The sequence below is a fragment of the Desmodus rotundus genome, chromosome 8 (genome assembly GCF_022682495.2).
Source record: "Desmodus rotundus isolate HL8 chromosome 8, HLdesRot8A.1, whole genome shotgun sequence".
Taxonomy (NCBI): Eukaryota; Metazoa; Chordata; class Mammalia; order Chiroptera; family Phyllostomidae; genus Desmodus; species Desmodus rotundus.
Genome location: NC_071394.1, coordinates 133,991,863 through 134,019,771, shown reverse-complemented (window position 1 = coordinate 134,019,771; position 27,909 = coordinate 133,991,863). Strand labels below are relative to the sequence as shown.

At 49.1% G+C, this 27,909-nt stretch overlaps 1 protein-coding gene across 1 annotated transcript in view; it reads left to right on the top strand.

Moving 5' to 3' along the window:
• CNTN6 (contactin 6) overlaps positions 1 to 27,909 on the top strand; it is a 144,411-nt gene that overhangs the window by 101,742 nt on the left and 14,760 nt on the right. The window contains 5 exon segments of the mRNA XM_053929272.1: positions 11,579 to 11,706; positions 23,718 to 23,893; positions 24,247 to 24,364; positions 24,978 to 25,136; positions 25,239 to 25,388. Coding sequence (XP_053785247.1) covers positions 11,579 to 11,706; positions 23,718 to 23,893; positions 24,247 to 24,364; positions 24,978 to 25,136; positions 25,239 to 25,388 — 731 coding nt within the window.

Here is a 27,909-nt window from a genome sequence, read left to right as displayed (position 1 = left end):
GGTTTGGGAGGCCACTTCGTGTAGGTTTCCATTTCTGTTTGATTTTCCTACCTCGTCCACGCCCACCAGGCAGATACATTTAAACTCTGCCTGGTGAGCAGGAGACCAAAGAAACACTGTTACTGGTCTGCACCCAGCACAGAGGCTAAGAAAACGCTGTGGGTAGTATTGTACTTTCTTTATTGCTGTATTTTCTTTGAACCAATTACATAATTAGGAACCCACCAACAGAGTCCCTATTAACATAATAAATAAAACCATCTTATTATAGAGCCTTTACCAGACCTTTAGTTTCACGACTGAAAGTTTACAAAAGAATCACACGCAAGTCTCATCCTTGCTAAGCCCGATTTGAATGTTCTTCTCCAGTCTCACACTTGGTCACATGACTGACGCAGCAACCTAACAAAGAGTCGTGCGTCCAAATACCGCACTGTCCGTACCTGTAGCTACCTTCCGTTTTCAAACACAGCGGCTATTTGACTGAGCCACTTCCAGTTACTTCACTGAATTTACCGGTAACGTTCATAAACAGACGCCAGGCCTGGAGAGGAAAAGCCGGAGATTTCGGAGCAGATGGAATGAGAAAACATCACGCACCTGTGTTGGCAGGTGTTCTTGGAGAACCCACAGAGACAGGTGGCAGCTCCCGTGTTGGGGACACACGTTGTCCTCCAGACGTGTGCTTGGCATTTCCAACATACTTCTTACTTCCAGAACCAACCTATGTTGTCATTGCTGTCTTTGTCCACGTTTTAAGTGTCAAAGTGATGTAGAAATCCGGCAAAGGATCCCAAGTAACACAGCCAGCAGGGGGAGCCAGACACAAAGCGAACGCAAAAGCCAAAGAACCGTGGGTCTCGGAACCATTGCTCCCCTCGAGACTCGAAGTGTCTTGAGAACGTGAAGACTTGTTGGAAAAGGAAACCATGACAAAGGGCAGAGAAATGGAGCAAAGGTCGTCTTTTCAAGAAACGGTGTTGGGTCAAGCGGACAACCACCTGCCAACAAAATAAATAAGCAAAAGGACCCACACACGGACCCTACACTCCTCCCCAAAAGCAACTCAGAACGAACTACAGACCCAATAGTCAAACACACGACTACGAACCCCCTAGAAGGCCACAGGAGGCACCTGAGACAGCCGGGTTCGGTGACGTTTCAGCTGTGACACCGAGGGCGGGTCCGTGAGAGAAAAACTCCACCGTGTCGATCAGCTCCAGTACAACCCAAACCCTCTGTTCTGGGAGAGATAGCGCCAACAGAAGGGAAAGTTAAACCACAGATTGGGAGAAAATATTGGCGAAAGACACTGATAAAGGCCTGGAATCTAAATATAAAAAGAACTCTTAAAACTCAATGATAAGAAAACCAACTCCACTGAAAAAATGACCCAAAGACCTGAACAGACACCTCACCAAAGAAGATAGACAGACAGCAAAGCCCACAAAAAGAGGCTCCGCGTCAAATGTCTTCAGGGAGCACAAGTTGAAGCGGCACTGAGCCACCTCCGCACGCCTGTGAGCACGGCCCAGACCCACGAGCGCGGCCAGCCCGGTGCAGGCGAGGGCGGGGAGCCGCAGGAGGCTCACTCGCTGCTGGCGGGAACGGGCCAGGGTGCGTGCGGCCCCTCGGGAAGGCAGCTGGGTGGTTCCTTACAGAACTAAACACACTCTTACTGTGCGATCCACCAGTCACGCTCCTCGGTATTTACTCAAACGAGCCGAAAATGTCTGTCTGCACAAGAACCTGCACGTGGGTGTTCACAGCAGCTTGTCCATAATTGCCCCAAATCTGGAAGCAACAAAGGCGTCCTTCAGCAGGTGACGGACAGACAAACTGCGGCCCATCCAGACAACGGAATGTTGCTCAGGTGGGAAGGACACAAGCTGCAGAGCCAGGAAGACCCCAGGAGAACCTTAATACGAATCACGAGCAGAAGAGGCCAATCCGAAAGGCGACACGCACGCTGTGTGACCGCGACTCGGTCACATTCCAGCAGAGGCCACACCACGGAGACGGTAAAAACAGCATGGTTGCCAAGGAGTGACGGAGGGAAGGTGGGTAGGCGGAGCACAGAGCATCTTCAGGATCCTGAAAATACCGAAAGATGCTGGAATGGTGGACGCAGGTTACTACACATTTTTCCAAACTCACAGAATGTGCCACAGAGAAGGTGGACCCAAAGGGGAACCACGGACTTCGGGTGACTCTGAAGTGTCCGGGCAGGTTCATCAGGTGTAGCCGGTGGACCGTAGGTGGGGGATGTTGGTGATGAGGGAGGCTATGTGTGTGGCGAGATATGGGAGCATCTCTGCACCTTGCTCTCAACTTTCTGTGAACCTAAAATTGTTTTTTAGAAAACACTTAAAAAAAGAAAATTCAAAATACAAGGCAGTATAAGGATTCAGCTAATGATTCGGGGGAGAAAGTGCTGACTCAAGACCAGAAGCCTGCATCCGGGCTGTGGTTAGGTTATCAGCAGACCTCCCCGAATATGTCGCATTGGTGTGGAAAATAACCGGTCTTTACTTTTGGGGGGCACTGGGTGGTAGTGACCGGGAGGTGGGGGGTGAGGGAGAAAGCTGCGAGTCCTCGCCTGGGTGCCCTCGGGCACAGAGCCAAGAGTGAACCAGCAGAGGCGGCAGCTGCACAGGGTCGAACTTCCCCCTGCTGACCACTGAGTCACTTCCACCACGAGGACCCCCAGCTGGAAGCCTGGCACCCAGGCCTGGCGAGCCACGCAGACCATCCCGGGCAGAAGCTACTTGGATTCAGTCTCAGGAGTAAAGAGAAAGGGATCGACCTGCCTGGCCACCACTCTGCCGGTGGGGTCTCTCCATCCAGACCTTTGACAGACGCTGGCACTGAGAGAACCCAAGGGGGCACAGCAGGTGGGTCTGAGACCGTAGTGATCACAGGAGGCGCAGGACAGTGGGTGCAATCCGGGGCCGGGGTGTGAGTGCTCCCTGAATGTGGGGGCAGAGATGCAGGCTTCCGTCTGGCAGGTCTAAGAAGGTTGTGCTCTGTTTGTGAGTCAGGAACGTGTGTTTCCGGAAAACAAAATGCACGTTCTTTCCCAAAAAGCAAATTGGAGAGATGACAAAGGTCATTAAGAATTTCTCCCGTAATTTTTCTTGAATTTTCTGACACGTGTTTCTTCGTTCAGAACTGATGAGAACCTGCAGACCGGTGCAGTTTGCTGACGGTCACCTATGGTGACTAACACAGAGGCTGGACTTTAGCTTCTGGGGTCCACACGGCTCCCTCTCCTGAGACAGCAGTTCGTTTTGACTCTCTCCCTCTCCCTCTCCGTCTTTCTCTCCTGTTCGGTCATGTTTTCTGGGTTATCTCCTTTGGGTGTTTTACTGCTCCGATTATCTTCAGAGGAATGACGACAGAGTTTTTCATTAATCCATCGATTAAGTCTCTAAATCGGCCGTGGCCAGAGGTGTGAAATGTTTCTGCATCTAATTGCCGTTAGAGCTGTTTATGTAACTGAGGACGTAGAGGGATGGAAAGAATCTTTCCTTTGATTTAAAGGAACAAGTTGTGGTGTTTACTTGTTTGTAGCTCATGCCTGTCACTGTTTGTAGTTAAAATAAGGAATTTTAAAAAGACAACCTACTAAATGACACGGAGATTGGCTTAGATATCACACGTGAATTATGATACTCAAGTGCTACGGTTATTAAGATGGAATATCAATACTTGATCTAAAATGGGTCCCAGTGAGACATTTTACCTAAAATCTAAACTGCAAAGAGTTAAAATTTATACACACTTTCTACTTTTTATCTAACTCATTTTAATCCAATTTACTTTACATTTTCTAGAAATCAGTAAAATTAGACAGTCAATTAAAATTTCATGGTCCACAGTATTATCTTTAGACAAAACTGGAAGCAATACTCCAGTTAATAATCTAACTGTAAAAATAGCAGTATTGCTCTAGTTTTGGCAACAAGGAATTGCAATCGCCCAAGGCCCTGATTTTTCATAGCCTGAGAAATTCAGCTCCTGCTCAGCATCGATGGCCTCAGACTTCACGACGGGCCGCGGTTGGTGTCAGACCCAGAGCCTTCCGCATTTCCTAGTTCTACACTGGAATCTCCTGGTGTAGGTCTACTTTCTACACGTGAATTAAATATTGGATGTGCAGTCGATTCGTTGTTGCAATGAAACAGATGTGAGTGCTAATATCTATTATATTTATGAGGTTTAAATGAGCAGGCTTCGCAGGCAACCCAGCAAAGCAACGGTGAAAAGATGTCACGTTAGTCTCCACATAGTTGCTAAGAATGACACAAAATCGGACTCGTGGTCCGGGTGAAAGAGTCCTGGGACTTCCTTCGCTGTGTCGAAGGGTACAAAGGTCAGGCAGGCGGCAGGGCGGCCATGTGGGACCCCCGCAGTGGTCAGTCCAGGTGTTGTGCGTTCCATCACGGGATAGAGTCTGCCTTCAGCTCCTCTGCTGATATGATGTGTATGCACACGTCGGGGGCAGGGGGGTGGCTCCGGTTTCCACACGTTCTATTTTCTGGTGAAAGTTCTGTGAGAGCTGCCCGGCCACCAGACGCAGACACAGCCTGCCCCTCCCGATTCCTCCCTCTTTGCTCTGAATGCAATTACAGGAACGGCGCAGCCCGTCGCCGATGCTCACTCTCAATTTTTCCGCTGTCAAACTGTTGTGATGCATCTCCACGTGGAAAGGTCTTGATATCCTAATGTTTTACGGAACATTTTAAATGCAAGTGCCTTGATGCGTGATTTGATCATCCAAGTGGAATACTGAGCTTTGGTAATTTGGGGAAAACCTTCTATTTAATAGTGTAAACAGTTGAAGAATTCTATTCAGTGCGTATCTGAGAAGAGAGACTTGAGGGAAAGGGTGTGATTCTGAACTGGGGAATGAGTGCAGTGGAAGAACAGGGGGGGAGACACACCCTGTAAGGCACGTGTCAGCTCAGTGACACCAAAACTAAGACCGTCTTGGGACTGATCACCGTGAGTTAGTGAAAGCTGGGCCGTGCCGCTCAGTCAGGTCAGATGCAGGGTTGGTGGGCGTCAGGCGTGAGGAAGAACGAGGCGAGAATCAGAAATGCTAGCCTGAGATGCAGAGGAAAAAGCGGCCAAATACTAATGTCAGCCAAGAATAAGAATAAAACCAGTCCCTGGCACTTAACTAATTCTGTTCTCGTAACAGCCCTAGCACCATTCCCCAAATAAAAAGGGGAGCATTGTGGGTCAAAAAGTTAGAGTGCCGAGTGCACAGGGGGGACTCGGGTGGATTCAAAGAGGGGTCTCAGGCTCACGTTTTGATGGTCCCTCTGTTCAAACTGAACTATGACCTGACGCTACCTCGCTTCCTTGTTTCTACCCATGAAGGTGGGAAAATGCTTTCGTCCTTTGGCAGGACCAGAAACTGTCTCATCAAAAACCGATCCAGTGCCTGCTAACCAGGAGTCAGACCGAGTGCTGGGCAGTTAAAATAGCTTGTTATTCACTCCTCATTACTCCGTGATACAGACAACATCCCCAGGCTACAGAAGAGGAAGCCGAAGGCCTGGGCTGTCGAGTAGCCTGGTCGCTGATACACAAATGTGATACCTGGAGCTCAGGTTCAGTGGCCAGCAGTTCGCCCCAGCCCCATGTTCTCACCTGCTCTGCCACCAATAGCGTAGCTGCATAGCAGGGCAGGTGAGAAGGGGAGGCATTCTCGGCTTCGAGATGGATCTAGGGGCTTCCAGCCAAGAGGGTGGTGTAGGTGAATGTGGTGCTCACCTCCTGCCACGACCCCATGAGAATTACAGCGAAACTATAGAACAGCCATCATTCAGAAACACCTGACATCTGGCTGAATGGAAGTCTTACAGCTAAGGATGTAAAGCCACACGGAGACTGGTAGAGGGGGCAGAGACATGGAGCAGGCTGGTCCCACACCCCTGTGTGGTAGACAAAAACCAGGAGGGAAGTCCCCCTAAGAGCGAGGGGTCCCAGTGCCACAGCAGGCCCCTCGGCCCAGGGTTCCAGCACCAGGAAGAGAAGTCCCCAAAACTTCTGGCTGCCAAACCAATGGGGAGTGTGGCTGAGGGAGGCAAACTGCTACTGGATTCCCAGGCGCTCCTCTGGAAGGGCCCGCGCAAGGTCCTACTCAGGCTCACTCACCCTGAGCTCCAGCACTGAGGCAGCAGCTCAGAAGGCACCAGGGACACACAGGGAGAAACTGAATTGCCTGGCTTCAGGGCGAGAGGCGGAGGGGCAGTCTTCTCCCAGCCAGAAGGGCTGGCAGAGGCCAATGTTCCTTTACTGAGCCCTCCCCCAACAAAGCCTGCAGGCTGGTCCCTGGTGATGCCCTGAGACCCCACTCCACCCAAATCGTGGGCCCACCCAAGCCACTTCCAGTGGCTTTTCCATGCAAATGGCCTGTCTTTGATCAAGCTACAGACTTTCCCAAAATCTTTCAAACGAGCAGCACCTGGCTCCAGCATACCCTGTGCCTCTCACTAAGTGGCCCAGGCCCGGCATGAGTAACAGCCATCTCAGATTGTTTTGTAGCTCATGACAGGTGGCCTCGGGCAGGGCACAGGTGGCAGCTGACCTTGGACTGCACCTCCCAGAAGGCCCCAGAGCCAGTGTGCCAGGTGGAAAGCTTCAGACCACACTGAAGCACCACCCAACCACCTCCACAAGCAACACACTCGGCAGCAGACTCAGAGCCCCACTGAAGTATCAGGAAGTCCCGCTCTGTGGTGTCAGCTGCTGCACAGCAGATCCTCCATGGTGGTCTCAGCAGCTCATGCAGCTGATAAGCAAGGAGGTGAATCCCTCCCATTAACTTGCCAACAGCAATTAAGGCTCTACTACAACAGAAGGGAGGGGCACACCTGGAGCGCACAGCTCAGGTGATTGGGGAGACTGTGCCACTGGACCCTACAGGACACCTACTACACAAGACCACTCTACCAAGCTTGGAGATGTGGCTGCTCTACCTAATACATAGAAACAAATACAGGGAGACCACCAGGATGAGGAGACAAGGAAACATGGCCCGAATGAAAGAACAGAACAAAACTCCAGAAAAGAACTAAATAAAATGGAGACAGCAATCTACCAGATGCAGAGTTTAAAACACTAGTTATAAAAATGGCCAGTGAACTTAAGGGAAGAGTCGATGAACTAAGTAAGAATGTCAACAAAGCGATAGGAAACATGACAACAGAGATAAAAACATAAAAGAGAACCAGTCAGAAATGAAGAATACAGGGATCAGCAATAACGTGGATGAAGCCAAGAATCAAGTCAGAGATTTGGAAGATAAGGAAGCAGAAACTACCCAATCAGAACAGCAAAAAGAAAAAAAATCCAAAAAATGAGATAGCATAAGGAGTCTCTCGGACAACTTCAAGCACACCAGTATTCCCATCATGGGGTGCTGGACGGAGAAGAGAGAGAAAAAGGAACTGAAAACCTACCTGAAAAAATAATGACGGAAAACTTCCCTGACCTAGAGAAGGAAATAGACCTACACGTCCAGGAAGCACAGAGAGTCCCAGACAAGATGAATTCAGAGAGGCCCACTCCAAAACACATCCTATTATAATTAAAATGCAAAAGTTAAACACCAAGTGAGTTAAAAGGAGCAAGAAAAAAGCAGTCAGTTACCTACAAGGGAGTTCCCATAAGACTGTCAGCTGATTTCTCAACAGATACTTTGCAGGCCAGAAGGGATTGGCATGAAATATTCAAAGTGATGAAGAGTAAGGACCACAGCCATGGTTACTGTACCCAGCAAAGCTGTCATTTAGAATCGAAGGACAGATTAAGAGCTTCTTTTTTCAAGACAAGAAAAAGCTAAAGGAGTTCATCATCACCAAACAAATATTACAAGAAATGCTAAAGGGTCTTTTTCTGATGAGGAAAAAAAGATAAAAATATGAATAATAAAATGGCAATAAATACCTATCTATCAATAATTACTTTAAATGCAAATGGATTAGTGCTGTATTCAAAAGACATGGGGGGACTAAATACATAACAAAACAAGACCTTCATACGTGTTGCCTACAAGAGACTCACTTCAGGTCAAAATTACTCACGCAAATTTCCCTTTGCATCACCAGCATATTTTCCTCTTGTTTTCAGGTAGTTAACCTTTGTGGCTGTATGCTAGAGAAGCTTATATGAAATAAAAATATATTTTGATATATAGTATTAATATGTCCTTTTCAACCCTCCAGATACAATTAAAATGTCTTCTAAAATATTGCAAAAAGAATAGAAAAAATCACTCTTTGTTATTCTCCATGAATGTTAGGAAAGTCATCAATGAGCATGTTCTGGTTAATTCTACACGTGCGTTCCTACTTCTCTGAAAATGTCAGTAGCTCTGCACAACTTGATGTCAGGTGGATTTTTAAAAAATAATTTTTGCCAAACCAGGTTCTGACAGAACTGGGAATTGTCACTTTTCTTCAATATTTTCCGTTTAATTATTCTGCATAAAATTAGGGCTACGGTTAGGTGGTGTGATCTACATTGTCACAGATTAAGTTTGCTTACTATATTTTAAAATTGCTCATTAATAAAAAGCATTAAATGATAAGTTGAAATATTCATACTTCTGATCCTGTGATAAAATTCCCAGTTACAGTTAAATATCTGGATCACATATCCTAGATCACTGGGGAGATTTGTTGTTTAATAATCTATTTTAAAATAGATTATAAATCAGTTTGATTACTAGTTTGGTTATTTTCACAAATCACGTAAATCTAACATTCTTATCCTTATATACATGTTTACATATTGATCTTATGAGAACGAGATGGATTCTTACTTAGGAATAAAGATCATATCTACAGACCGAAGTCAGATTCATAATGAATTGATCAGTGCTTCTCAAATTTTATCAGGCATGCCAATCACTCGGCATCTTGCTAAAATGCAAAGTTTGATTCACATTTTGAGCAACAAACTCGTGTGACTGTCCTTAGGGCGAGGGAAGGCCACTCACCGGGAGCTTCTTAAGCATCACAGTCAACACACAGGGTTCGTGCGCGGCACGCAAGGCCGAGTCACGGCTGTAGGAAGAAGGCAAGTGCTGGGGACGACTGGATGAGACGCTCCACCTTCTCTGACACGTCTGAGCTATTCAGTCTGGGACAGATCTTAGCTTTTCTCGGTCAGTCTGCCTTCTCAGTGTTTTGCAGACTCCTAGGCGTTTGATGAATATCGATTAAGATTTCAAAAGAAACACGCAGCATCAGTAACGCCAGTCCTAATTCATTTTAAGCAACATTATTGAACAAACTCTAAGATCCGGAGAAAGTTGGCACCGAACCCCGGTTGCCGTGAGTCGCTCCTGTCCAAAAGTTAAGGGAAAATCACACAATAGGTAAACAGCAGCATTGGTGGCCGGCACGTTTGTCTGATACGGCCTTCAGGCAGCAGCAGATATATTTTTTGTTTGGTTAAAATGTTTTATTAGACAAAGTGTAATGGTTGTATGTTGCTGAAAATTCTTAATTATCCTTTGGTTCTAGAGGTACTGGACCCATGCCATGCTCCTCACTCTGAGCTCTTCTAATGAAGTCGGAGAAAGCGTGCGGGCCGCACAGCGCAATAACTTTGCTACTGGGCCAATGATTGTGTGATTCGGTTGTTAATGTAAATTGGGATCAAGAAACCAGACATTTCAGGAGTTTAAATAAGAAATCAAATGTCTGCTGTTGGGAAGTACTCCAAGGTCATGACTTTAAAAACGTCCAATTATGCACCATGAGCCCCCTGAACCCAGACACAGTCCCTCCACTTAGGCTGAGGACGCAGTGCAGAGCCCGTCACCGACGATAAACCCGGCAGCAGTGGCTGCTTTCATACAAACTGTCGTTGGCGGGTATTCGCTGTGTTTCAAATTGGGTAATTAATCACATTAGCTGCATTGCATGTGATACACGTTAGAAACAGCGGTATGTCCGCCACACAACAACTACTACTCCGTTGTTGGTAATGGATGTGATGTGTGTAACAGCCTTCTTGCCTTTCTTGCCTTCAAAACTACTGACATTAAAAATTAGTTGGCATCACTCATTTTTGTGCAGTCCTTGGTGACCATTAGTTTTTTAGGGATGTGTTTCTAAAGGTTGATAATTAAATTTATAAGACATAAAATTGGGTGGGCACGTGCTCTGATTTCCATTTGTGTGCATCCTTATAAAAACATTTGATGGTGATTTTGTCAAGAAACCAATCTTGGGGTTTGCTCTGTTAACAACCACATTCTGGTGTTTGCTTTTGACTACTTCTGAGTTTCAGGGAAAATATAACAGGAATCATTTCTGGAAAGATTGGGACTTCTTAACTGGCTGCCCTCCATTGTGAACTCTGTGATTGCACAGATTTCAGGGGCATTTAATTAGGTCTGATTCATGAAGCCGTCCTTCTTTCTACTTCACTGGGCCACACAATGGCAGGGGGAGGGGGGCTCTTTGGCTACAGAACCGAGTGGGTTGTCCTTCAAGGCTCTGGCACCGGCAAAGACTGCCATGGCTGAGCACCTGTTGTTTGGTGGCAGGAAGGGGCAAATAGGAGCAGGTTTGTAAACCAGACTGTGCCACGTGGGAACTGGCTTCCGTTTCCCTAATGCCAAGCTCAGCTTTCCCCAGAGAGCTGACTTTTCAAAACGCACAGTGGCTAGCTGCTTTGGTTACTAATCAAGCACTCACCTGTTTTTTTGTTTGTTTGTTTTTCTTTTAATTTTGATTGTTATTCAATTACAGTTGTATGCCTTTTCTCGCCATCCTTCCACCCCACCCCAGCTGAACCCCCCTCCCTCCCCCACCTCCACCCTCCCCCTTGATTTTGTCCATGTGTCCTTTATACTAGTTCCTGTAATCCCATCTCCTCACTGTCCCCTCCCCACTCCCCCTGACTATTGTTAGATTGTTCTTAAATTCAGTGGCTCTGGTTATATTTTGTTTGCTTTTTTTCTTCTGTTGATTATGTTCCAGTTAAAGGTGAGATCATATGGTATTTGTCCCTCACTGCCTGGCTTATTTCACTTAGCATAATGCTCTCCAGTTCTATCCATGCTGTCGCAAAGGGTATAAGCTCCTTCTTTCTCTCTGCTGCATAGAATTCCATTGTGTAAATATGCCATAGTTTTTGGATCCACTCATTTGCTGATGGGCACTTAGGTTGCTTCTAGTACTTGGCTATTGTAAATTGTGCTGCTATGAACATTGGGGTGCATAGGTTCTTTTGGATTGGTGTTTCAGGGTTCTTAGGGTGTAATCCCAGCAGCGGAATTGCTGGGTCAACGTGCCCTGACATCGGCAACGCTCACTCGGGCACGGTGATTATCAATTCCGTGTCAGAACATAAGCACACAAGCCACCACCCACTCTAACGCGTGGACTGGGAGGTGGCTGATCAGTAGGAAGAAAAAGCTGGGAACGGGATGCATTCACACTGTCAACCCCACCAGGGGTTAGTCACATACAAAAGTGGACGCACAGCGAAGAAGACATGGATTTCAAAGGGCCTTACTTCCACCCATCTTGTGTTTTCTTTTCAGGGTGTCTCTCTTGGAGGATGGCAGCCTGAAGATACATAACGTGACCAGGTCAGACGCGGGACCCTACACCTGCGTCGCGACCAACCAGTTTGGCGTGGCGAAGAACACGGGCAGCCTCGTTGTGAAAGGTACCTGGGCCCCTCCGTGGGGGCTGGTGAGCCCGGGAGATGCACAGGCTCACCGCACGCTCCCTCACAGGTCACACCCACATCACACCGTATGTGGGGAACACGTGAGCAGTGTCCCATGTTCACGAACAGCATTCGTTCTCCCCCAGTGGCCTCCCACAGCCCGCATGAACATGCCTGAGCACTTTGCAGGCGAAATGCTGTCGGCAGGTAATTATGCAGAATTAAAACCGGCGCCTAAAATATCAGAATCTTCACAAATACCTCCGTGTGGAGGGCCATGGATTCTTCGATAAAGGCAAGGGATAATATTTTTTGGAAAGTCTGATTTTGTATGGCATTTTTACCTGGGTACAAAGCTGTTTGGTTCCTAACCAGTTTGTTCATCTCTACAGCCCCAGGTGTGTAACTAGTGCAAAGCAGACTCTCTGGCTCACGCTTCAATAAGCAGTTCTTTTCAAAGAGCAGAAAACCAAAGCGTAGTGTCCAGGCGGCGGGTCACTGCCATGTTCCCATCATGGTCAACAGAGGCTCATACCATGTGGGGGGCAGGACCGCACGCCCCGCTCTGCAGCCCTTTGAACTGGCACCAGTCCAAAGGCACCGGGGCCGGGGGTTGGGGGACAGTCAGGGTGAGAAGCGTCTGCTCTCTGCCGGGCCACTTTGGGGCCACCTTGCTACAGTGAGCCTGAGCCCCCAAAACCAGCACGGTCACCGGAAGCCGAGTTACTTCGCTCACTCCACTGCCTCCTGGATGACAAAAACGATGGTCTCCATAAAGGAGTTTAAGCGGCTAATTAAGCCCAAATGATTAAATTCAGCCATTGGTGCTTCATCATCATTTTTTATTAAAAATGAATGTCTTCGATACAAAGGGGTTAGCCGCTGCCCTTCAGCTCTCCTGCCTGCTGACTCGGGGAGCCTGAACGCCTCGGTTCCTGGCCAGCGCCGCCTCATTGCTCCGCTGACGACTGTCGGAAACACCAGGGAAGAGGGGCCCACAGAACTGGAGTCCACCAGTGCGGCGCCTTCTGAAGACTTCACCTCCTTCGTATCGTACTCGCGCCAGCCTTTTAAGACAGGGGTAGGCTTCGTGCTCCAAGGAGTGTGTGTGCGTTGAACGACAGGTGTGTGTCCAGCGGATGTTCGGTGGCACCCCCGTGCTGCTGACAAGTGTGACCACTTCGCGTGGAAGTGAATAACGTGTTCATTAACAGAGAAAAGGGGAGACTCATCACCTCATTTCAAATGAAGAAGGGGCAGAGGTTTCATTCACTTTACTCGTTCACGCACGGCAGAGAGTTGAAAAAGCGAAGGATAACGGTCCTTGCCATTGACCTTCCCTGGGACGGGGTCGTCGGCGTGGGGGGTCCCAGTATGGCATGGGGAGGACAGGAGGCCTCTGTCGTAGAACGGCGGATCCTCAAAGAGATCTCTGGTAAAATACGGGGGATGTGTGAGCTGGACCCACGGTTTTGGGGCTAAAACGCGATGTTGGAGGTCCTTTCACGCCGGAGATTAAGAAGTCAGTGCCTGGGTAGACTGAGCTGGTGAGAAGTTTCTCCTCCTCACACGGGTCTTGGGCCTTCGGCGTCGTGCTGCTGCCGGTGAGTGGTTAACGGGGGAGAGAGAAAGGGGACGCTCCACTCCACGTTGGGGGACCTCGGGGGCAGCGGGACGGGCTTCATTCTAAGCTAGCCGCTGGGTAGTCCAGATGTGCAGCATGGCCGTGTCTTCTGCTAGGAAGTTTCTTAGCTGTTAGGACGGAAAAGCTGTGATTATATTTGGGCCCAAGTCCACAGGGACTCGCCTCTGCATGCATTTGTGCAACCGCTGTTCAGCATGTAGTCACCTGGTTGTTTGTTAAAACGAGTCAGTGTGTGTGTGTGTGTGTGTGTGTGTGTGTGTGTTCTCATCTATTATGTCCTTTCGAATGTCGTTAAACAGTCAAACATAATTTTGTGTCTCAAACTGAAATCAGCAAATGGCGACCTCCCGGTAATGGGGTGGTAAAGAGCAAATGAGAAATTTCAGAAAAGCCGACCGAACAGTCTTCGCTCCCTGAACTTCTTTATCAGCCTCAGTCGTGCAAGAAGCGCTGCTGTCCGACAGCTCGTGAAAAGATAATAGTTACAAGAGCAAGACGTTTTCAAGCTTAGTGTTTAGCTGATACGGCTTATCTGTGTGAAGAAGACTCTAAAGTTGTCTGCCCCACACGTGTGAAATTTCTGTTTCATTGATGCCACAGGAGAAGCCCCTTCCCTCACAGCCCTCTGAGCACGGGGAGCGCCGGCCTCGCCCGGGCCATGGGCTGCCCCGTGCCTCAGAGGGACATCTTCCACGGGCACCCACGGGGAGTCTCGGGAGAGAGAGCCGCCGGTTTTCACGCTGGAGGACTTGGGTTAAAATTACTGTGTGACTTACACCAAGAGGTATATGAAAATCACATCAGAGGGGAAATTATTCGATCTGGCATTTGGCAAATTATTAAAACGCAGGGAAACAGCAGGCTATAAAAATGATCTTGTTTGTAGGCGACATTTGTTTTTGTTTCCTCACTGGAGAAGTTTTGGATGTTCAATTATAGGCCTCATTGCTTCAGCATTATTTTCAACTGGAATGTCGGAACTTGGAAAAGCATATCTAATGTGCAAATTACGCTTATCGCTGTTTATTTCGTTGTTTGCGCTTTGCGAGAGTCTCTGTTCTGCCAGCACGGGCTGCCCTCCCGGTGCTCCCGGCAGAGCGAGCGTGCGGCCTGGCACGGTTCTGCCCTCACCCAAGAAACACCCTCGTGGCGGGTAATTGGAGGCTCTGGGGCTGGACGAGGCGGGAGGCGGTTTGAAGGACCGGAGTGTTGAGCCCGGCTTTGAGGGAGGCCGGCCTCACCGAGTCAGCCACAGGCGCACTTTCCCAGACACGGCATGCCGGGCTGGAGCTCGCTGGCCTCCTGTGCGGACAGCACCGAGGAGAGGCCTCCCAGTCCTGCCTCCGCGGCCCGTGTTTCATTCTTCACCCCGCGGTTCTGCACAGAGCGGTTCAGAGCATTTTACTATAACGAACACTTTGATTTCAAAATTACTAACTGAAGGGATTTTAGGGTTAAAAAATATATAGTAAGTCTTGATACTAGCTAGAAATGCAATTTTCTCTCTCCCTCCAATATTGAAAATAATGCTGAGTGGATGTTTTTTAAGGTATAATTTTTCTTGTATTGTGCTTTTTTCCATTACCATTTACCCCCTGTATACCCTCTGCCCCCTCCACCCATCCCCCTCACTCCCAACTACCGTTCATTGAATGTGAGCTCTGTCCCAGGCATAGAGGTCCCCACTCACACTGGGGGACTGAGGCACAGAACACTGGAACCAGCCGCCCGAGGTCCCAGTGCTAAGAAGCGACAGACATACCCTCCCTTTCTTCGCACCTTCCGGCACGTTTGTGTTACAATAAGTGCGTGGGACCTTGTGACACTGAGTCTCAACCACGTGGCACTGATTAAGTCTAGGGGCGTGAAGTTCTGGAACTTGAAGGTATTAGTGCTTCCTCTAACTATCTCAGCTTTCGTTCGCTGGAGCCTACTATCTCCTTTGCCTCTTTTCCACTTGAGGTTAAGTTTACACAAATCTGAAGTGGACGCTGGCTGAATTTTGGCAAACCCATCCACCCATGCACCCCAAAACCATGTTAACACAGAAGACGTCTCCCTCAGCCTGCAGGACTCTGCCCTGTGCCTCCCCATCGGCCTGCGCTGCGGCAGCGGGGCTCCCCCGCCACGCGTTTCTCCCCCACAGCCTCCCAGGCAGTGCTCGGTGCCTGGCTTCCTTCCCTCCACATAAAATACTGGCTGGCCTTCCACTTACTATTTCCATTAAAAATAAGCAGGTGATCATGAGAATTAGTGGGGCAATTACATTGTAAGGCATAAAAATGCCAAGCCACTATATGTTACACCTGAAACGAATGTAACCAATTTAACATCACATACCAACTATACTTGGATTAAAAAAAAAACAGCTTACACATAAAACAATGTAGGAGAACAAAACAATAATTGAACCAATAGCAGTTCTTGTCCGTATGGTTGAGGTACCGTGACTCTATTTCTAAAGTGCCAAGTGGTTACTTAGGGTCCAGGAGTGTTGTAGGAATAAGTGTGTCATTCCTACGGAAAAGACCCTCAGGCCCAAGTTTGGGGTTCAGTCTATGGACCCTGAAAAGTGAAGGCAGCGGGTATCACGATCTTTGCAGGGGGAGGCAAGGTGGAGGAGAGACAAATGATCGGATGAGTCAAACTCAGCATGAGCCTCCTCTTCTGGCTCCTACTTTCTCATCTTGCGTCCCCTCACCAATGTCCACTCAGAAGAAAACAGCCTTTTCCTAGCAGGTCCTGCAGGAGGGAAGAGAGTCTCGTAAGCCCAGCTCCGCACAGCGACAGAGTTCTCCGGCCCGCCGCGTTACGGCGGCGCTGTCTGAGCGGACGCTGCCTCTTTCTCAGAAGAACAAGTGTGGAGCCATCAACAGCCGCCCCTACTGCGTGTGCCAGCTCAGCAAGGAGTGGCTGGCATGTCGGCTCCCCTCGGCAGAATCCACAGCGCCCGCCGGGAACAGAGTCGTCAGGCCCGGTTTTGATCACTCGGGAGTCGGAAGACCTGTGTTTCCATCGCACGCTGTTACTTGCCAGGGAAATGTGAGTATAACCTCGCGGGACCCTCGGACTTGCTCTCCCCTTTGGGTCCCTCGAATTTTAGATAACGCTTTCTCGCACTGAAGTCTTCGTTTGTTTCTTTTACTCTGGGCTTCTTGGTCTTTTGTCCGGGAAAAGGGACAGCCATCGTTAATATAACGAGAAAAGTCTGTGTGCCATTGATGTGGCCTGGCAGCCAAGGAGCGAGGACGGGAGTGCACATGCGTGAACACTGACTTCACTGTGCTGGTCAGTGGGGGCCGTAGATGCTCTGAGTGAGCGTGTGTGCTGTGTGGCCATCGCATTCAAAGTGACTGAGCGAGTAGAGCAACAAATCTGCACCCAGTTTTGCATCGAGCTTGAACATTCCTCCGCGGTAACTATTCAGATGACTCAGAAGGTTTTCGGGGATGACGCAATGAGTGCAGCGCAAATCAAAGTGAGGCACAAACGCTTCAAAGATGGTCGAGAATCTGTTGAAAGGGACCCACGCTCTGGAAGGTCTGCAGCAAGCGGAACCCCTGAGAATGCTGACCGTGTACAGGCCGCAGTCAACACAGAGCAGCGACCGACGGTGCGAGAACCAGAGGCCGACCTGGGGATTCCAAACGCTACTGCATCTCAGATTTTGATGCAGGGTCTTGGCAGGAAATGTGTGGTAGCAACATTTGTTCCATGGCTTCTGCTACCGGAGCAGGAGGAGCATCGTGCTGCAGCTGGGGCAACCGTGAGCGGTCCCAAGGTGCCTCCTTTGAAGGGGACTGAGGCATCGTTGTCCTGTGTACAATGTGTCTTGTGTCTTATCTCTTCTTAACTAAATGTCTCTATTCTTCACACCGTGAGGCTGGTCCTTTCTGGACAGACCTCGTGTGTGTTCTGAACCACTGAAACGTGGGGGTGGAAGAAGGATGAGGAACCACAGTGTAGGGACCACGAGGACCCTGCACGCTGACACGCAGTTGCGCTGGGCCTGTGGTGGAGGGCAAGCCGAGTGCCGTGGGGACACTCTCACCCATGAAACACGGAGCAGGTGGCCCCGCACCTGGCGGAGGGGCCGGGCAACACCGGGCAAGTGCCAGCCCAAAGAGAAAGGATATTGAATAGAGATTGGCTGCCTTCATCTTTAGTTGAGGCTGTTGCTGGCTTGCTGGAAGGACCCAGTCCGTGTCTCCATCCCACACTGATCTGCGTGTCAGTCTTTTCCACGCCAGGTTTATTTCAGGGCCGTACTCAGCTCTGACTTCCGCCTGGTGTTTGCTTTCCCAAGTTAGTCATTTTCTTGTTTGCTTTGTCGGCTTAGTTTCTTGTGGACTTGACATTAATTCACTCCTCAAATTGATCTCACTTGTGTCTGCTCAGTATCAGGCAGCCCTTCCCGGTGGCAGCCAGCGCCTGCATGCCTGGCCCTTCCTTCTGGGTACAGATGCTTACTTTGGTAGGCTGCCTCCTCCAGTGCACTGTTGAGAAAGAATTCAAGAGACACAAGTTTTCTGAGGCTTCTCCCGTTTGAGAACATCTTTATTCTGCGCTTACGTCTGATGGATGGTTTGGCTGGAGAGAGAGTTCGAGGTTGGGAATCATCAGTCTTCCGAGGCTGGAGCTGCTGCTCTGCTCCGAAAGCCGGAATCGGGGGGACTCCCGGTCCTCGTCTGGGGCCTCTCTGCTTGCTCCCCCCACAGAAGTCTGCTCTTCCTGGGGCCCCACAGGCTGAGGGGCCTGGGGTCAGTCTGCTCACAGCCATATGCCGGGCGTTTGGGGCATGCGGCCGCCCTGGGAACTCAAGCTTCTCAGTGCCGAACCAGCTCCTGAATCACTGAGACTCACTCTGTTCCTTGTTCTGAGATGTACTGTTTAACGCGGGACCTCCCAGCTCTGGTTGTGTCTGTGTGTTTGTCTTAGGGAGGCATGTGCAATATGCATGAGTGTGTTTGTGTGTGTAACGCACTCTATTTTCCACATGTAGCTGTACAGTTTCTACACAGCTGTTTAGGTTACATCTAGAAAGATAGGTAGGTAGACAAGTAGACAGGTAGGTGTTCGTTTCTCTTTCCTAGGACACATTTTATAGCTTTTCTGCTTTACCTTCTAGGTGATAACTACATCTTCCAGATATGTGGTTTAATTTTTGCTCTTGCTGTTCTTTAAAACTTTAACTGTCCTTTTATTTTTTTCACTGTCCCTTTAAATGACTTCTCACTCTTTTTCTCTCTCTGAAAATATTGCCAATAGTTTTTCTTTTCTATTTGACTTTTCTTGCAGCTCTGTTGTCCCAAACTGCTTTCTTTATGTTAAAGCCCTATTTTTTTATTAAGAGACATACAAGATACTTCGTGAGTCTTAGCTGTTTGCTCGTGTTTATGGTGGGGTGCCAAAACCTTATGAAAGCTCGGACCGAGTGTGGGGTCTCATCGACCTATCGCACTTCACCCCAAGAGGGTGGGGCCAGGGCATTTCCTTGGGAAACTCTTAAGGACTCTGAATTAGGTCCTTTCTCTTAGGCTTGCCAGATCCTTAGTGTAATGTCCCACCCCCCACCCCTGGTCTTCTGCCTGGAGAGCAGAGGACCAGCAGCCACACCCTCAGAGCTGGAGGAGGGGACGAGACCTGGGTCTCCACTTCTGCCCACAGCACCCACACACCTGCTCCCGCAACCTCCGCTGTCCCGCCCCAGCTGCCCTCTAGTCTCCTGCGGACGAGCGGCCCAGGTGCCCCCTGCCCCACAATCTGTTGCTAAACGTGAACAGCATGGGAGAGACTTCTGCCCCGAGCAGTTGCAACAGCTCCACCACAGCCACGTCACACCAGCCATCGGCCACAAGCACTGTGAAGGTGTTTTTATAATAAATAAAAATAAAACAATGAAGAAAGTGTGAGAATGACCAAAGCGTTTGCAACATGAGGGACGATCCCTGGGGAAAAGAAAAGCAGAGACGGGGGAGCCCGACTTCCTGGTGGTTTTCTCCTCCAGAAACTGGCCAGTTTCTAAATTGTGTGAGTCAGAAATGCAAGCAGCCCAACAGAAAACAGAAAACGTCCAAGCAAAAGTGTCGGCTGTCTCGAAGCTCCAGCAGGACGAGAATCGGGGCTCAGAGCAAGCGAAGTGGAATGAGGCCTGCTGACCAACTCGGCCTTGAGCTGAGACACCTGACGGACTGTGTCCCTGACAGTAAAACCAGGACAGAACCGGCCAGTACTTAACATCACTGAGAATCACTCAATTCACATCAACTCCCGGCTGGATCCAGTTCTCTTTCATCTGTTTCCTTGAAAAAAGTAAATCTATTTGGAAAAATATAACAACATACAAACATTTACTTCTGACCCACAAGGGTCGGTGTTCAATCAAATGTTACCAGAAACAGCTGGAGCCAGGAACAAATGACCAAACCAGGGAAAAATCCAACAGTAGCGACTGCCAGTGGCATGGTGGAAGTTATCAGACAAGGGCTTTGAAACAGTTGCGATTAGTGTGGTCAAAAGTAGGTGACGAGCTGAAGCATCGAAGGAGAGAAGCGCCACCTGCTGAAAAGCATTTGGAAGTTCCAGGATGGAAAGGTAGAGAAGGTAACAACAGCAAGGACACAGCAGAGTGACTTAATGCAACATTAGACCTAGCTGATGAGAGGATTACTGAAGGGGAAGACGTGTGGATAGGAAATACCCAGACTGCACCCGGCACAGAGAACAGGGCGGGTGACAGACAAGACCCTAAGGGACTCTGGGGACGCGCTAAATGGGTCTAACACATGTGACACGGTAGCTCCTCACAGGCTGGAGCCTTGAGACAGCAGGTGAAGCCTCAGCGATACTTGAAGAAATATTTGCCATCGACTTTTTTATAAAACTGAAAATGACAGCAGGCGTCCTATTCAGGATAAATACAAAGGGAAATTTACATGAGCACATAGCAGTGATACCAAGGGCAAGAAAAAGCATCCTCCCGGTAAAGATACATCATCTCCAAGCCGTAGCCCGAAAGTTGGAAGGGCAGCAGAAATAAGGGGACACAGAGGACTGCAGAACAGCCTCTGCAAAGAGCTGAAAAATAATGCCAGTACGGATTCTATTCCCAGCAAAAGTACCCTCCCACGTGAGGTCAAGTGGAGTTGCTCTTACACAGACAAAACCCGGGAGGACCTAGCACCTTCAAACGTGTGCTCCAGTGGAATGGAGCTTCTACACGCAGAAGGAAGACGATCCCAGAATGCACCATGCAAACGGAAGAAGACACTGAGAGGACGCGAAGGGTTAATGTGCTCACAGGAAGGGCACTTTGAGATCTGAGGAGTTAGGAAGGGGAACAGATTTCGAAAGTATTTACTTCCTAGTCCTCACAAGTTAGCTGGCGAAGAGAAAATACCAGAGAGTTTTGTCACCTGCTCGAAGGGCTATTTATACACCAGTTTCCTTTACGTCAGTGTCTTAGCAACATTTCCGATAACGTCAGACGAAGGCGGAATCACATGTGTGAACAGAGGGAGGGAGGTTCGCTGATTTTTCTTACGCGTCTCTCCTTCTTTTGAGAGGAGTAGATAACTTCGGAGACACCTGAGCAGTAACTATTCTGAACTGAGGTGCTGGAAGGATGCCACTCACCGGGGGAGGTCTCAGCCGAGTTGCAGGTGATAAAGAAAGAAACAAAAACAAGCAAAAGCAGCATTTAGTGGGTGGTCAGGAGCCCAGTTACACGCTGGACCCGCCTCCCTTGGCTTCCACAAACACCAGTAGGGGTCCTGCGGGGGTGGAGTGAGTCTGGCCACTAAGACAGGAACCAATCGCACTGGTGTTTAAGGAAATCACACTAAGCAATTCTGACACAAGCTTTAAAGTAATTAGTTTTCCTGTCTCCTGAGGTGCCCATAACCGTCGATGTGTTCCGGAAACATCATACACTATTAACAATGTTAATTCGAGTAAAGCTAGTCATCAAAAGCAGTGCGCATTTTATTAAACCTTCCCTTATACTTGTTAAGAACAGGATTGTAAGGTCAAGTCATTTTCACATGATTTTTATCCCACTGAGATGGACTGAAAATGATAAATATTAAAGTTTTGTAACTTTGTGGACTCTCCACGAATGCTGTCGTTTATGTGTAGGATAACCGTCTGAAAGCCTTCGGTCCTAGCCCCTAAACACCCGCTCCCTGCTCTCATGTCCTTTCTGTCTTTCTTCTGTTGTTATTGAAAATCACAAGCACAGAAAAGCAGAGAAAATCGTATAAGGAACTTGCACATACCCATCAGAAAGGGTAGATCATCACCAGCTTGCATCCAAATTTGTTCCATTTACCCCCTCGCCCACCTCCCCAAAGCCCACCCCAGTACCTAGAGGCAGCTCCCACGCATCGCAGAGGTTCATTCATAAACATTTCAGAACGGATCTTTCAAAGGTGAGGGAGTCTTTTTAAGATAACCAAACCAGCGTTCTTATTTGAAAAATTAGCAAGCATTCCTAAATTGTGTTCAGGTGATCGTCTCATAAACATGTGTGTCTGAATATGTATGCACATGCTAAACACGGTAACAGACACACACATACGTGCTCCCGTGTGTGTGTTCATCATCCGCACCCGTGAATGCGGTATTTCCAAACACTGTTTCTCAGAATCCCTGGTACCGCAAGATGTATTAAAACCATTCCGTAATCCAGTAGATGTAGAAAACCGGAAGTTAAATAAATTCTAAGAAGTGTTATAAATTCAGGAATTAGACTTTTTAACAAGATAAAATGTACTATAAATCTCTAGAAGCTGATACAGCATACAAAATTAATCACAGTTAAATAACCAGGGAAGCTGGTATTTATCGCTTTGATGTGTTACTAACCAATAACTTGTTACCGGCCACGAGTTCATTCTGGAATCCAAGCCTGAGAGGCTTTCTGACGACATATTTTACAGGGTTTGGCTTTTCCTTAAGTAGCATTTCAGGTTCAGACACCCAACCCCGAGGCGTTGTCTCTCCGGGCCTGATCCCTGGACTGCCCACGTGGAAACGCTCTGGGGAGCCACAGGGTGGACACCCACATCCCACGTGCCCTGGAAGAGCCGCTGAGCCGGTGTTTCCGGGGGAGCTGAGGAAGTCGCGGTTGGAATACGTTCTCCAGAACATTCTCACGCACTAGTGGACTGGAGCTCGTACAAAGACTTAAGGAACACGTAGGGGAATAACATCATAGCAACTACAATGACTAGCCTGCCCCTCTGTGTTTTCACTTTTCAAGAGGAAGAGGCTTAAAGAACTTCAGTTTCCCCAATGATAGTCTGTCCTCTGTAGCTGGCTGTCACTCAGGCCCCCTGGTGTCACGCACACCTGTGCAGCAGGAAGGATTTCGTGTCATTCCTGTCCGAGTCCCTTGCAGTCCTCCAGGAGGGGCGGCCATGCGGTGCACATGCATCCCTCCACGCCCTGGGACTGAGCCGAATGGCCTTCGCACATCTCCCTAATAGTTACTTAAGAACTTGGAAGGGATGCTAAGGAGAACTCATTAGTGGACTAAAGCAGAGTCCTTGTTCCTTCCTTAAACAGCATCACAGGTAGGCTCCTGCTGCCCAAACCCCGCCCCTGTTCTGTACAAGTGAGGCCTACTCGGCACACGGCTGGCTCGCTGTGGGGTCCAGGCTGGGGCCGGCGGGGCCACAGGAGCCACTCTTGGACTCAGAGATAGTCTGTCACTGTGAGAACCGATAGGGCTCTGGAGTCCAGCGGAAGCACCTGGGAGCTGGCCTTGGAAACTGGCTGGGGGGGAGCTCTAGGACTTGGAGAGAAAGCGCTGACATGGTGGTTGATATTTCTGGAGGGAAGGTTTTTGATAAGACGGATGAATCCAACATTGCAAAATCTGGATAAAAAGGGAAAACTTTTCGTGTGGCTCCTCTAGCTGAAGTGGAAATTTATCATCACAACGGCGTCACTCGTCAGCGAGACCTGGCCTGTGAATCTCCGTGGAAAGCACTGCAGTTATGATCTCGGGGACGGAGTTTGGGTCCCAGTACATGCGGTCGCCACAGGCTGCTGGGAGCAACGAGTGTGTTGTCACATGGCCGGAGTTTCAGGGAGAACAAAAGGGGAGCATTTTCCATGTGTGGAACACTGTCCTTTGAAGTCCACAGATTTTTTTAGAAAATATTTTTCCATATAAAGCATGAATAAAACCGTGTATCTCATTTCACTAAGAGTAGTACGCTAAAGTGACCAAGGCAGGAATATTTGAGAAAGCGAGAGGAAGCCTTGCTGTTGAACACAGCAGAGCCCCCAGGCGCCCACCCGCAGAGGACCAGCGCCCTGAGCAAGCGCTCCCGGTGACCATGGCCTCTCTCCACAGAGCGCACCGTCATCACCGTGCCGCCGTCCCCGATGGACGTCGCTGTGGGCGAGAGCATTGTGCTGCCTTGCCAGGTGTCTCGCGACCCCTCGGTAGAAGTGGCCTTCGTTTGGTCTTTCAATGAGCACGCCATCGACTTAGGAACGGGAGCGGCTCATTTCGAGCGGATCGGAGGGGTAAGGCGCTGAAATGTTTAAGTGCTCAATACATTGGATCGGGTCTTTCACGTGAATCCCCATCTCCCGTAATTACTCTCCCCGTGTGTATTTGCACGGGCAATCGCTGTCTGTTTATGCGGCTGCATCTGTTTTTGTTTTATTTTGTTTTATGTCCGTCATGGAAATGCTTGTTCCAGGGACGACGATAATAAAGGGAATAATAAAAGAGATCGAACATGAGAAACGACAATGACACCAGTGCGTCTCCTAACTTCACAGCTGCCTGGCACTCTCGGTACTTAGCTAGCTGTAAACACGCACGACCCGCTGAGCAGGTTTACGACTCCGCCCCTTTGCCCTTCTATCTGCAGGAATCTGTCGGAGATTTGATGATAAGGAACATTCAGTTGAACCACTCGGGGAAATACCTTTGCACGGTGAAGACGGCTCTGGAAACCTTCTCCGCCGCCGCTGAAGTCATTGTCAGAGGTGAGCACGCTGTTGGTTCATGGCCAAAAATGGCGATAAGTTAAAGGGGGTCCTTGAGTGACCGCATCAGGATAAAGAAGTGAGACAGACAGGAAAGATTTTTTTAAATTTTCTAAATTCCAAGCCCCCAGGGCCTGGGTGGAGCGGGCAGGGATGTTGCATTGCGTAGGTTCTGTCCAGTTCGAAGGAACGGTCAGACCCAGCAAGCAGCGTGAGGCCCTGAGACCCAGACCCACCTCCCATCTGTACTGAGCCATTCTTGCAGAGGGGGGTCAAGGTCACATCCCTGCACTTCTCCATGGTGGCTGCATTTACTGAGTTACGTTTGCAAGGAGCAGACGAGAGCAATTCTCAGTATTGGAGATTAGCTTCTTATCGGATGATATTCAAGCATTCCATGGCTGGCATTTTCTAATCTTCAAAGGAAGCATTTCCAAATTAATCTCTCACCATGTAAGCTGAATTAATAGGGTTTTATCTCAAGTAATGTGCTAAAATATATTATGTTCAGTATTTTATTGTGTAAGCGTAACAGAAAAAAGCCAAATACAGCTGTCCCGAACCCATGAATTTCGTGATTTCCCACACAGTCATCACCCCACGTGTTTTCCAGGCCCCCCAGGACCCCCCCGGGATGTCAGAGTAGACGATGTCTCCAGCACCACTTCCCGGCTCAGCTGGAGGCCAGGTGTGGACAATAACAGCCCTGTGCAGACGTTCACCGTGCAGGCTCGGACCCCCTTTTCTGTGGGGTGGCAGGCGGTTTCCACAGGTAAGGGACTCCGGTGTTTAGATACTTAAGTGAAACAAATGGTGTGTTTGATTGACTGATTGATTGATTGATTGATTTTACCCCGTGTCCCCTTCTTTTCAGTTCCAGAAACTCTCAGTGGCCAGACGTACAACGCAACAGTGGTCGGTCTGAGCCCGTGGGTGGAGTATGAGTTCCGGGTTGTCGCTGGGAACAGCATCGGGACCGGGGAGCCCAGCCAACCCTCAGGACTGTTAAGGACCAAAGCATCGGGTAAGAAATTGGCGGCTCCCCCGGCTGCGGGAGGCCCTGGGTGGGGCACTCCCTAAAGAGAACAAGCAGAAAGTCCCGTCGTGTTTGCGGCCCAAGCCAGAGGCAGGAGCCCACTGTCTCACTTTCGCATTTCTATTGGCACAGAGTAAGGTGCGTTTCCTCCCAAGTAAGTGCATCCGTAAGAGATGACTGATTTCAGCAGACGTGGACAGAAAGAGTTTTTCCAACGCTGGGCTCTCCTCTATTTTCTAGTCAAAACCAGGAGAGACTCGGTAGGTGTGTAGATGCAGCTGAGCTTCTGCGTGTTTCGTGAAACGTAGGCAAGAACTCACTGAGACTCCGTGGGTGTGGCTGGCCAGGCATTTCCATCCATTTCTCTGCTTAGACCCCGGTGTAGCAGAGATCCGTCCCCACGCACGGGGTGTGTCCTCGAGTCACTGACCACAGGCACTGGCGAGCAGATGACAAGTGAGCTCCATCCTTCCCGAGTTCCTACTGCCACGTGCAGGGTCCCGCGTGCTCCACCGACCTCATGTGGCCGGCCAAGTCCACCTTCTCATTCCGCCACATCCCTGAGGGTCACTCTGTTGTCACTTCGCTGACAAACTACTTCAGTCACAGGCACACGACTACCAGATGCCAGTGAGTCATCACTTAAACCAAAGATCATGTGAGTATTTCTCTCACGAGACGGGGACCACACACCACACAGCCGAGAGCAGTGCAGTGAAGGGCATCGTCCTAGAGGTGGAGAGTGCGGAGGAGAGGCTTTCGTTTTGCGGAGCTGGAAGTTAGAGCGGGACGGTAACCGGCTATTTTGGACCCAGTCGGAATCTGAAGCCAGGCCTCCGGACTTGGCCACAAGCACGCTCCACAACAGTTGGCCTTGACCCAGACGAGCAAGAGATGGGCTTCGGGAAATGAGTAACTGCAGGAAATCCAATTGCGAACACAGGCCGAGTGAGGGGAGCACGGCTCGCGTGGGTCTTGGCTTTAGTTTCGTATTGTTTCTGACTGACAGATACAAACGCAGCTTCGGGCAGGGCGGGCTCGAAAGCTTCCACAGCAGAGTGTGTCTGCGACCCTCTGTCAACCGGCGGCACCCGTTTGCGTGGCAGGAGCAGGCGCAGTGTCCGTAAGGGTCACTCCGGGGCTCCGATTCTTAGGGAAGCGCGTGGTTTTCTACTTTGCACCAACAAAGACAGGTCTCGATATGGTTTGAGGGTTAGGATGGTGCCTTTGAAAATGGAATTAAGGAAGGGGCTTCATTACCCAGAATGTCGAACACTTTGTAAAGAGTAAATTAAAGCCTAATCTTAAAGAATCTCCACATGCTCGTAAACAGCTCTGTGGTCCCGAAACAGGGTCACTGTGAGCTGTCAGCACGAACAGCAGCAAGTGCGGGGCCCACCGACACACGCTGTCCCGGCCAATGGCGCAGAAGGACGGGGGAAGAGAGGAGGCGGAGGCCGAGGCCGCCTTGTGAATGCCTGACGAGTCGAAGCAGACACGTTAGGGCGAAGTTACGTGCGAAACGGGCAATGTCTGACTGGGGCTGTTATGAAAAAGAACCATCACATTATTATACAACTGACATTAAGTTCACCGTCGGTGTGAACTGGGAATAAATCAATCATTTGGGTGTGTCTCTACGGTCTCGGTGGTGGAAGAGCATTTTGAAACAAGCGACAAAAACTCACGTATTGTATTTCCCACCAACAAAGATGCCAGTTACTCCACCCAACCCTGGAGAGTGATAAAAAATGAGCAAATACAGACAACTGCGTATAATTCAACAGTTCGAAAGCTTATTCTGCAGATCTATCCATCATCACAGATTTAGGATAATTTTGACATTATTTCAGGAAAAAGAGGATTTTTTTGAACACTTCCACATGTATAAAATGAAACGCTATTCTGGTGACACACTAGAATAAATACTCACACATACAATTGTCGTTGACTTTATAACTTTACCTCACAGTATTTATTATTAAATACAGTAGTTCTCACAAGGGTATAGATGACGGGCCTATGCCTTCTAATTCGTAACGGTGATCGGCGTCTGGAATATTCTACCACAGAGTCCTGGGGTGGGTCGGAGACGCCCTGCGGTCACACTTCGGGAGTGAAGAGTTAGCGAAACGTCCGTCTGTTCTGTGCCGAGAGGTCTGAGGTCCAAGCACAACACAGGAACTTATTTAATTATGCACCACTTAAGAATTTATTTTTAAATGTTCAAACTCCCTGATGACTACCAAAAATAAAAATTATCTTGGTTTGTTTATTGGAAGAAGAGAGATTTAATTAATATCTGGCTGGGAAACTTGTTTACAGCACAATTGCAGACTCGGGCACTAAACCACAGCACCATCTGAACACGGCATCATCCAGCCAATTAGCGGAGGGTGCGCAATAATGTCAGATACATGATGCTACTCGGCTTCTAATTAACCTGGGAGCTGGGACGCGCACGGGCCCAGCACAACGGTGTCTCTCTCGTAGTAACGTGGGTGTGGGC